This window comes from Kogia breviceps, chromosome 19 (assembly GCF_026419965.1).
Source record: "Kogia breviceps isolate mKogBre1 chromosome 19, mKogBre1 haplotype 1, whole genome shotgun sequence".
NCBI lineage: Eukaryota > Metazoa > Chordata > Mammalia > Artiodactyla > Physeteridae > Kogia > Kogia breviceps.
Window position 1 is genome coordinate 12,466,060 of NC_081328.1, and position 12,148 is coordinate 12,478,207.

The window sequence follows — 12,148 nt, forward strand, 5'->3', positions numbered from 1 at the left end:
CTCGCAGAGCCCCTATTATCCGGGAAAAAAAAACCCAAAACTCTAAAGATGCTAGTTTCCATGTATACCTTTAACCGGTTCATTGTTCTGCAGGGAGTATCACACTCAAGGCCCAACTCTGAGGACATCTCACTGTGTTACGCCAATCGCTCTGCAGCCCTCTTCCACCTGGGTCAGTATGAGGTGAGTATCAGGATGCCTGGTGTGGTTGGAGAGGATCTGCAGGGGGGTTCCTTGGAGGACTAGACCCTCATCCCTGCTTCTACACTAGAAAGCTAAAATTGGAACTGGTTGAATTGGAAGCAAATTGATACCTCCCGAACTTGTTCTTTCTCCTGATTCACTTCACCTGTCTCAGGTGATTACATGGGGGTAGTAGTGTGGGTTGGCAGGAAAGAGACATGCACATTCCCCATGGCCATGGACTCTATCCAGTGGGTCAGCAGTGCTCAGTGTCAAGATCAGCTGTGAGATACGTTGCTAACAATACTTCAGGTTCCAAGTGTTTGCAAACTATTTACTTGTTCAGGGTGGGTTTTTTTAATAAGTAGATGAGTATTTTCAAGAATATCCCTGCAATAATAAGTCTCACCCTCAATATAAATTTTGAGTGGGAAAGTAAAAGTTGCACTGAAATGCCTGTTGGGTTGGGGGACTTCAGATGAGTGGCTTCCTCCTCATCCCCAAATTAAGGTCTAAGGACAAACTCTAAAATGCCACTTGGGCACATCCATTTTGGAATTCCACCGAAATTTAAAGTATACCCTAGAGTTAAGAAGTATTTGAGTCACTGCAAGTTCACACTTAAGCCCTTTGGACTAAGAGAGAAGAGCAAGAATCTAAGTCCAGGCCCTAAGCAAGAAAGGCCTGGGCTGCTATAGACAGCAGTGGGAAGACCTTGTGAAACATTTAGCCCTTTAGAACTTCTCTATATTGTTACTTCGTACAATAGTGATTCCCATGTATTGAGCACATATATGTTCCGGGCATCTTTTTAACACTTTAGATACATTACCTTATTTTCATTTTTACTTCTGTCCTGTGAGGTATTATTATCCCTGTTTTTCAGATGAGAAAACTAAGACACTGAAAATTAATTCATTTGCACAAGGTCATACAGCTAGCAAGAGGCAGAGTCCGTGCTGGGATGCCCTCTTAATCATCGTACTGTGCTTCTGTCTGTAAGACTTTTTTCCTTAGAATCAGAAATATTTAATGACGGTTAAACATAGTATCTTCAGCATCTGTTTCTAATCATTCAATTAAAAGATCACAGTAGAATATGATTTAAAGAAATCAGCACATGATAGTAGTTGCTCCATTTTTAATAATCCTTCTTAACTTGTCGATTTTTTGTTAAGACTTTCAAGTGGACATTTAAGAGTAGGGACCAAGGGTCATCTGGGGATTTTCCTTCTGTTTGCAGACATGCCTTAAAGACATCGTCAGAGCACAGACGCATGGATATCCAGAAAGATTGCAACCCAAGTTGCTGTTGCGTAAGGCGGAGTGTCTGGTGACCCTGGGGAGGCCACACGAGGCAAGCCAGACCATCAGTGATCTTGAAAGTCACTTTGCTGCCAAACCAACCCTAGCAGCTTCCCAATTTCAGATTCTTCAGAGAACCCTCTGTCGTCTGAAAGTAAAGGTACAAGAAAAGGAGAATCTCACAGAAACCTCCCCAGCAGCTCTAAGCAAAGCCTTTGAGGATATGGACCTAAGGGAAGAGAATGAACAAATTTCCAGCACATCATCATCTGTCAGCTTACGTATGGACCCTTTAAAAGGCCGCTATCTGGTTGCCACAAAAGATATTCTCCCAGGAGAGCTTCTGGTGAAAGAGGATGCTTTTGTGAGTGTCCTTAACCCAGGAGAAATGCCACCATGGCCTCATGGCCTTGAGAGCAAGTGGGATATGAGAGCTACCAATGGGGACCTCTACTGTCACCGATGTTTGAAGCACACTTTGGCCCCAGTTCCCTGTGATGGATGCAGCTATGCCAAATATTGCAGCCAAGAGTGTTTGCAGCAGGCCTGGGATCTCTACCATAGTATAGAGTGTTCTCTAGGGGGGCTGCTTCTCACACTGGGTGTTTTTTGCCACATTGCCCTGAGGTCGACTCTTTTAGCTAGATTTGAGGAGGCTGGCAAAGTCATAGATAAGCTTTGTGGTGAGATTACTGACAGGGATATCTGTTTACCTGAAAGCAAGAATCTGGCTCAAATACTCAGTTATGACCTGGGAGGGGAGAGTAAAAAAAAGGGCAAAACAGTTGAGACCCCGATTCCTGGGTGTGATACTAACGGGAAGTATGAAAATAATTATAATGCTGTCTTCAGCCTTTTACCCCATACTGGAAACCATAGCCCTGTGCACAAATTCCTCTGTGCTCTGAGTGTTTCTGCACTGTGCAGGCAGCTCGAAGCAGCCAGTTTACAGGCCTTCACAACAGGTCTGAAATCGTCTAAACTGAAAGCAGCAGCGGCTCCTGTGTTGTATCCAGAGTTGAATATTTGGGGAGTGGCCATGCTGAGACACATGTTACAGCTCCAGTGTAATGCTCAGGCAATAACAACCATACAGCAAACAGGTAAGAGGGAAACTCTTTTTTCTGCCTTAAAATATTCTTCTTGATGTAGCTAATGTTTGCAGAGAAAGAACTGTAAAGGAGAACAGTAGCATTCAAACAAATCAGTGGCCTAAGGGAAAACGCAGCTGTCTTATGATTATGCCATTGAGAAGCGATGCGACCTCAAATTATTTTGATCCTCCTCTGCCTCAGCTTTCGCATTTGTAAAATGGATAGTTTAATCGCATCTAACTTTACAGAGTTGTGAAGCTGATGTGTTTGTTTGTAAAAATACTTAAAAACCCTATTACCAAAAAAAAAAAAAAAAGTGGGTGGGGACTTCCCTGGCAGTCCAGTGGTTGAGACTTCGCCTTCCAATGCAGGGGTGCAAGTTCAGTCCTTGGTCAGGGAGCTAAGACCCCACGGGCCTCATGGCCAAGGAACCAAAACATAAAACAGAAGCAATATTGTAACAAATTCAATAAAGACTTAAAAAAAATGGTCCACATCAAAAAAAAAAATCTTATAAAAAACAAAAAACTACACTGTTTTAAAAAAAAAACCTATTACACTATTAATTTCTGATTGTGGAGGAAAGCTGAAACAATGGATAAACAAGACTGCAGAAGGAGCAGGGTCTGTAGTTAAGGTTATCAGAATCTTAACTCACTCCTTTGACTCAGCTACTCTCTTCTGTTTTCACTTGCCAGGTTTTCTCCCATTCTTCTGTTTTAAATTTCCGAGAGAGGAATCTGGCCCATCACAGCTTTTCACACAATGCTGCTGTAAGTTGTTGGCCAGTCTGTGTTTGGGCTGCCTTCTGGTCAGGGGGCCAACAATCCGGGGGCTACCTCTCGACACAGACCAGCAGCCTAGCCCTGCTTTCCTGAACCAGGCCCTATAGAAGAGGCTGTTAAGGTAGATGGGGAGGTTGCACGAGCCCAGCATCATGAGTGCCATCTCTAATAGGACTGTACTGACAATGGGCGCTATTATTAGAAAAGAAATGGTGTTGCCAGTATTTCTATTGTGTGATCTCCATTTTAGCAGATAATGTGTTTCAATTCAATCAGCTCATTGTACTTTTCTCAATTTCCTAATTAACCCTGTGGAGGGGAGGAATTAGGTCATATCTACACCTAGGATTTATAGGCAGATTAATATTAAATGTGGCTTCACTAAACTATATACATGCTTAACTCTTCTGATCGTGTCATATTAGGTAATCTAGAATTCTGTCAACCTTTTGTTTATATATTTTTATCTTTAATTTTAATTCAGCTGCCAAGTTATATAGTGTATAGTATTTCACTAGAGGTATTTTGGGGCAGGACTCAATTCCGCATCCTGAAGTGCATGGAACATCCAAAAATAGCCCTGGCCTCATCCCATGTTATGACAAAATCACACTGCAAGCTAGTCTCCGTTTTCTCCTCTGCTTTTGCTGCCTTGAGCCATTGCTACCTTCTAAAATATGTATCTGTTGAGTGTTTTTCCAGAATTATGTTTCCCCTAGGGCACATTCACTGGCATTTTTAAAACTACTGTTTTCATTTTTTGTTTTTCTGAATATAAAAAATAGTGTATGGAGCTTCCAGATAATACGGCAGAAAGCTGCCAACTCTTGATTCTGTTGTGTCTTGCCTCTAAAATACTTAGTAGAACATACAAAAAAGATGTAAATGTTAGTAGCTCTAAAAACTGTGGAAACTATTTTCTGGGTAAACAATAGCAGTGACCACTAACAGGCTGAATCCCTGAGGCAGGATGGCAGAGCGGTGGGGACAAACGAAAGTGTTTTCCATCTACCTTCCTTCACTGGCCTCCCTCTTACAGAGAATCTTAGCCTAAAATTTGTTGCTCCCTGTGCATGAGATTTCATTACAGTCAGTTTTTTATTTGCATAGCAGGTGTTGAGCAAGATTTTTCACAAGTTGTTAAAGAGTGAATTTTGGTAGGAAGACTGTGTATAGCCAGAAATACCTGTATTTTCTGTGGCTATAAAAGACTAGAAAAATAGATACGTAGCATAATACTGGAGACCTGGAGTGATGGAAAGAGGATTGGAGACTCTGTCTTCATCTATGAGGTTCTAATATTTTATGCATGATTTATTCTTATTTATATGATGTTTTAAATATATATACACACATAGAAAAAAATAACACTAGAAGTAAAAATACCAAAATCTTAACTAACAGTGATGAATTCTGAAAGTGGAAATATGGATGATTGCTACTTTTTTCTTTGAACTGTTCTATATTTTTAAAATTAAAAAGTTATTCACATGGTGGTAACTTTATTCTAGTAAATTTTAAATTGGTTGTAAACCTTTCCCTTCGTTTTAGGGAAAACGCAAAAAACATTAAAAAAAATAGTTCACAGAGCAAAAGATAGGGAGATGATAAAAATGAGTCTATAATAGTAAATAAAAATGGGCTAAACTCTTAAATTAATCTTTCAGAATGGGTCAAGAAGATTAAAATCCAAGTATGTTCTGTTTACAAAAGTGACACAACACAAAGTGGGCAAGAAATGTCAGGAATCACAAGTAAATCAGGGTATTAATATGAAACAGTAGGGCTCACGGTATGATATATAGTAAAACAAGGCATTTTATTTTTGTAAGGGAGACTCTTCTGCAATATATCATCAACCTTAGCTCTCAGGAACATAGAGATTGTGTCTATAAAACAAAAGTGACTGAATATACAAGGAGAAACTGGCAAAAACTCCGTAGTTAAAAGAAACTTTCATATACCACTCTGACTTTGATCAAATATATTAACAATAAGGATCTGGAAACCAAGATAACATAATAAAATAGGGGATTCAGAGATATATCCACCAAAGTTTGTGTCTTATAGATCAGGGTTTGGCCAACTTTTTCTGTAAAGTGCCACATAGTAAATATTCAGGGCTTTTCAGGCGGTATGGTCTCTTTTGCAACTACTCAACTGCCCTTGTAGCATGAAAGCAACCGTAGAAAGTATACATATGAATGAGCCTGGCTGGACTCCGATAAAAGTTTATTATTGACACTGAAAGTTGAATTTCCTAAAATTTTTCGTGTCGTGAGAATTATTCTTTTCACCTTTTGTCAACAACTTAAACATGTAAAAACAGGAGTTCCCTGGTGGTCCAGTGGTTAGGACTTCACTCTCTCACTGCCAAGGGCCCAGGTTCAGACCCTGATTGGGGAACTAAGATTCCACAAGCCTCATGGTGTGGCAAAAAAAACAGTAAAAACCATTCTTAGACCACATATGTACAAAAAGAGGCACCAGGCAGGATTTGGCACACAGGCTACAGTTTACAGACTCCTGATAGAGATTTGGCAAATCTAATTAAGAAATCTAGGGGGAAACGCCACAAAATTAGAAATGATGAAGGGGATATAGCCAATAATATAAATTCATTCTAAAATTTATAGCAAATACTTACTACAATTTTAGATTATTGAATTTGAAAATAGTAAATAAACAACTTTGTGGAAAAATATAAATTGCCTAAATTTTTCCAGAGGGAGGAAAATACTTTAAAAATCTAGTAATTGTGGAAGAAATTGAAAAAGTTATCAAAATAGTTCCATAAAAACAACCAGACCCACTCGTTTTCATGTGAGTTCTTTAAAACTTTTAAGGAACATTATTTAGCCACATTTTTTAAAGATAAAAGGAAAAAATATCAAGGAACAGATCGTTTTTATACAGTATAAAAAGGAAGTCCTTTTTAAAATTTTAATATACATTTCAGGTTAGGGTATAAAGAAATGGCCATGATATATTAAGTGAAAAAGAAACAGCTTATAGGGCTTCCCTGATGGCGCAGTGGTTACGAATCCACCTGGCAATGCAGGGGACATGGTTCGAGCCCTGGTCCAGGAAGATCCCACGTGCTGCGGAGCAGCTAAGCCTGTGCACCACAAATGCTGAGCCTGCACTCTAGAGCCTGTGAGCCACAGCTACTGAGCCCGCATGCCGCAACTACTGAAGCCCATGCACCTACAGCCTGTGCTCCACAACGAGATAAGCCACCGCAATGAGAAGCCTATACACCGCAATGAAGAGTAGCCCCCGCTCGCCACAACTAGAGAAAGCCCATGCACAGCAACCAAGACCCAACACAGACAAAAATAAATAAATGTATTTTTAAAATAAAATAAAAAATAATAATAATTTTAAAAAAATAATTTACAAATCACCATATGCGCCATGTTGCCAGTTATGTTAAAAATCCATATATAAGGCTAGAAAGAAGAGTAAGAAAATGCACCAAAATCATATAGCTGACTGAGGGGATTATAAATGACTGTTATTTTCTCTGTAATTTTCAGTTTTTAAATTTTTTTCTCACTGCCATGTATTTCTTTTTTAATTAGTTTCTTTAAACTATAAAATAGTTCAAATGATAAGAGATTTTTTTACGTGAATTTTTTTTTTTTTTTTTTTTTTTTTTTTGCGGTCTGTGGGCCTCTCACTGTTGTGGCCTCTCCCATCGCGGAGCACAGGCTCCGGACGCGTAGACTCAGCGGCCATGGCTCACGGGCCCAGCTGCTCCGCGGCATGTGGGATCTTCCCGGACCGGGGCACGAACCCGTGTCCCCTGCATCAGCAGGCGGACTCTCAACCACTGCGCCACCAGGGAAGCCCTACATGAACATTTTTAAGGCACTTGATACATATTGCAAAGTTGCCCTCCAGGAAAGTTGTACCAGTTACACGCCCACCAGCAATGTTCACTTTCATTTTTTAATTCAGTCTAATTTTGTCTCAGTCTGCTAATATTTCTAATCTTGTTTCATCCCTTTTTATTATTTCTTTGGGGTTCCAACACCTCCCAGTTTAGTGTTCTCATTGAATTTCATTAGCAGCTGTTTCATTAGTAGCACAGAATAAGGATTAAAGTGTTAACTTGGATAGACTTTGACAAAAACCTATAAAAGTGTATGTTATTATCTTTGTATAAATCCTATTTAATCGAAGTTCCTCAGAAATCTGTCTTTGGTACTTACTTTAAGCGATAGAACTGGCCATTGATGGTCTTCCAGACCTTGCTGTGTGTGTATCTCTCTCAGTGGGAATGGCATATTCGTTATGTATCTAGATTCACGTTGTAACGAGGCTTAATGAGGTTCTGTGGAGGTTCAGATAAGTTCACTGCCGTTTGCTTTCACTCTTCAGCAACCGAGGAATCTATCTTCACTGTGGGTCCTTGATTACTTGTTTTACACAAAAATTTGTTTTGTAAAATATCTACCAGAATAGGTATATTCTGAAAGTATTTTGAATGAATCTTTTTTTCTTTGCTAAATGTACTCAGGATATTAGTGAGGTACACTTTGCGTAATTCAGGCCCTCTTTTTTTGTTTTTTGTTTGTGTTGTGCACAAAATGTCACATATTAAATTTGGTAGTTAAGGTACATACACATTCTCACTTTCTACGATCTCTGCTAACAGATGACTACTGCAAAATATTGAATAATTTTTAAAATCAATACTTAATTTTGTAGAGATAATTAGAGAGAAATTCAACTCTGACATACTCACCCCACTCTGTTCCTGGGCCTACTTCTGTTAGAGGATAATCCATAAATAATTCACGAAGCTGACCTTACTCATGTGTATTGTGATAATTTTCTCTGGGAAAATTTTAGCAGCTGTTCTAATATAGATTGCCAGCTATCAGTAGTTGGGAATGCAAGTCAGCTTTTAATTATGCAGAGGCTGATTATTCAGACGACAAACTGTTTGTGCCCTGTGCTGCTCCTTTCTGCTGCCTCCTTACCTTATCGCATTTCTACTGCTCATTAGTACACGTACCAGAAGGTAGGCGTTGGACAAGGGTTGGGGGGGAGGGGACCCTAAAATCAGTTAAGCTTTTAGGAGAAGCTCTAATGAAAGATTTCAATACAATTTGTAGAATTGTTGACTAAAATTGAGTCATTTGGATTCCCTGCGAATTTTATTTACTTGTTCTAATTCTTGTCTTCCACAGCAGCAGGTAATAGAATTGTCTGCAGAGAGACAATATTATTCCTTATAGTTAATGTTTTCCTTTCTAGAACAGTTTCACCTGATGGTTTGTATTTTCTTTATTCATTTCCTATGTACCTCGGCCGCATTATTTGGTGACGGGTGCATTGAGATTCCTGTTATATATGGTGATACCACAATTATCTGATGGCTTATCAGTTTTCCAGAAAACTGAAAGTTCCCCTCTAAGTACCAATATCTTTCCTATTTCAACCAGCTTTGTCAGAAACACTATCTCCTCGTGCTGACATCAAGGCTGCTGAGCACAATTTAAGCCTTTCTGTATGTGCAAGGTTATCTGTACATGCATCCTCCTGAGACATAGATGGCTATGACAAGAACCCGTGCAAGTGTGGTGTCAGTCTGAGAACCTCTGGTTAAGCTCGGAGTGGTGCAAGTGTTTTTGTTTGCCTGAGGCTGTTATCCTTTATTCTTTTTTTTTTTTTTTTTTGCCGTACGTGGGCCTCTCACTGCTGTGGCCTCTCCCTTTGCGGAGCACAGGCTCCAGATGCGCAGGCTCAGCGGCCATGGCTCATGGGCCCAGAGGCTCCACGACACGTGGGATCCTCCGGGGACCGGGGCACGAATCCGTGTCCCCTGCATCGGCAGGCGGACTCTCAACCACTGCGCCACCAGGGAAGCCCTGAGGCTGTTATTCTTGCATAAGTTTTCTGCTTCCTCCTCCAGTCTGTCCCCGTCTCCTTTGCCATTGTCAGAAAACCTGCCTCTTAGTAGTTCTCTGTTTCTAAACTGTGGTGGGCTGAGAAACTGAATAACCGCGCCGGTTCGAACTGTGGCTCAAATAAGAGGAAGCGGGCCTGCAGCAGAATACAGAGAATTCACATATGAATGTAAGTGCATGAGCCTTGGTGCAGAAGTAGCCTCACTGCTTAGAGGTTTTTCTCTTCCTTCCTTTCTAATTTTCAATCACGTGATTAAATTGCTGGTTTAATTGTGCTTCAAAGAAGAGGTGGTTAGGGACATGAGACTGTCTGGAATAGAAGTGGTCCAAAGAGTTTTTTCAGTGAGAACTACTGCTTGACTGATTCCCCAGCAAGTTGGGACAAAGGGCAGAATGAAGAGGTGAGCATAAGAAATATTGATTTTTTAAAAATATATGATAGGCCTATTTCATTTAGGATAGTAATTAGGTTACTTGTTCTATTAACCAACCAAAGACCAGTTAAACAAAAGCACTTGGACTATAAAAGTCTTTAGGAAGTAACCTCATCTGGTACTCTGGTTTCCATGTTGTCATGAACATTATGAAACTGTCTATCTGGAAGGCTCCCTACTGATAATTCTTTTTTTATTACTCTCTATAAATTCTAATCTTTGGATTTTTTGTGGTATTGAGACACAGTGGTTAGGTTCCAAGATTCTGGTGGCCTTTTCATGTGCTCATTCGCTTTGCTTCCCGGGAACCAGAGTTTGCTCTGAGTCATGCGCGCGCCATCTGATTTATCTCGGATCCAGCTTGTGGAGCTCTGACTCAGCCGCGCTTCAGGCCTGATTGCCCAGCTCGTCTTCTGAGGAATGGCGGGCAAGGCCAGGACGAGTGTCCTGACACATTTTTCCCTTTTTTCTCTTGCACTCTCAGGATCTGAAGAGAACCTCATTACCGACAGCAGGCAGGTGCGTCTTGCCACGGGGCTGTTCCCCGTCATCAGCCTCCTGAACCATTCCTGCAGCCCCAACACCAGCGTGTCCTTCATTAGCACCGTCGCCACCGTTCGGGCATCTCAGCTGATTAGAAAAGGGCAAGAGATTCTCCACTGCTATGGTGAGCCATCCATCTTCCCTCCTGTCCACCTTTCTCCGGCAGAAAAGGACGGGGTGAATTCGCCTGAGCAAGCCACGGGGCAGGTGCCTCACCTGTGCAGAGTCTGCATCCTGGCAGAGGCAGTGCATACTTATGGGGAAGAAAAGCCTCCTCGCTAGGCCCTGTCGTATCTGCACTATCGTGTAGACACTCCCTGCTTGATCCCCGTAAATGTCCTATTCTGAAAATAGACCAGGAACAACTTCTTGGTTTCTTTTTCTTCCTGTCCCCACAACTTGGAAGCCTGTTTCTGTATCTAGTTCCACAAATGTTTGAGTAAAAGGTACCTGTCGCATGATGAGTGATTGACCAGACCCTCTGCTAAGCTGAAGTTTTTTAAGTAGTGCTTGATGCTCTCTTGCTTTAAATATTGGCCAAGCGTGGTGTCTCTGCAGGGCCCCACAAGAACAGGATGGGTGTTGCCGAGAGGCGCCAGAAGCTGAGGTCTCAGTATTTCTTTGACTGCAACTGTCCCCCTTGTGAACGTGAGAAGCAGAGACCCTCGCAGGGGCCCTGGCGGGAAGCCTTCTGTTGTCACCGTTGCAGAGCACTCCTGCAGGTGAATCTCTTTCTCCCCTCGCTTCTCTTTGCTTTTCCTGGTGGTCAGTTATCCAGCCTAAAGGCCTTAAATCATTAGGAGGAAGCCGTTGGGACTTAGAGGTGCTGATAGTAGTACTCTCTCTTCCCTTTTGCCCATCTTCCCCACACATTGATTACCCCCCTGCAGGAACCACAGGGAAAGGTTGGATTTAGTGATCTCTCTTGCAAAGAACAGAAAATCCCACCTAAACTGATTTGGGGTTCAGGGAGACCGGGAGTTTATTTGCTCAAGTAAATCACTAAGAAGTCCCAGGGTAGGGGTACTTCAAATACAGCGTGAGCCAGGGGCTCAGATAATGTCACCAAGACCTAATTTTTCCTTCTGCCTCCCTCAGCTCCATTTTCTGCTTTATTTAGCCCAACCTCAGACAGACTTCCCTCTTGTGGTGACCAGATGGCTGCTAACAGCTCCAGCATCAGATCCCCCCGGTCCAGAAGGATAAAAACATATGTACTCTAACAGAGATCTGGGCAAAAATCTTATTGTGTTTTATCAACCTGATACCTGCGCCTGGAGGGAAATCAGAGTCACAGTTTCCCCCCAGCCATTTGGTCCAGAGGAATGGGCCAGATTGGAGCCATATGCTCCCCACTCAGCCCCCAGGCCCTGACTTCAGGAGGGTGGGAAAGGCTCCTCTGGAGAAGTCAGGTTGCTACATTGCCAGATGGGGCCACACATTCTGGCATCTGAAAAACAGCAAATGTCTTAGAACTGTAAGTAGAACATGGAGCTGGTTGTGTTGGAAAGCTGAAGTCACAAGCCCAAGGACAAATGTGGGGAGGCCTCACCCAGCACCTTTTTTCTATTGGTTTCCTTATGGCTTTTTCATAACCACTAGAAATGTGTCTGTCATCCAAAGTCCCAGCCCCAAAGAGAAATAAGAGAGGGGCTATCAAGATGGAAAGAAATTGTGGTCTGTACCAGTTTAATTTGGTTGCACAAAGTAAATCTCAAGCAGGGATCGGCTCCTGCTTTCATTGCAGTTGCCTCCATCAAACCAAATTCAGTCTGCCCTTGGTCATGGTGTGTTACTGCAGGAGTCTTTCCCCCAGTAGGGTCAGAAGCTCTGGAACAATCCTATAATGTAAGCACATGCAGTGTCGCTAGCGGACTCTGGTA

At 41.8% G+C, this 12,148-nt stretch overlaps 1 protein-coding gene across 3 annotated transcripts in view; it reads left to right on the forward strand.

Moving 5' to 3' along the window:
- SMYD4 (SET and MYND domain containing 4) overlaps positions 1–12,148 on the forward strand; it is a 31,165-nt gene that overhangs the window by 15,131 nt on the left and 3,886 nt on the right. For all 3 annotated transcript variants that reach the window (XR_010838332.1, XM_059046698.2, XM_059046700.2), the window contains exons 4-7: positions 94–183; positions 1,427–2,591; positions 10,207–10,389; positions 10,824–10,987. Coding sequence is in view for 2 of the 3 variants with exons in the window: in XM_059046698.2 (XP_058902681.1) it covers positions 94–183; positions 1,427–2,591; positions 10,207–10,389; positions 10,824–10,987 (1,602 nt within the window). In the remaining variant the exon portion in view is untranslated. The remainder of the gene's footprint in view (positions 1–93; positions 184–1,426; positions 2,592–10,206; positions 10,390–10,823; positions 10,988–12,148) is intronic.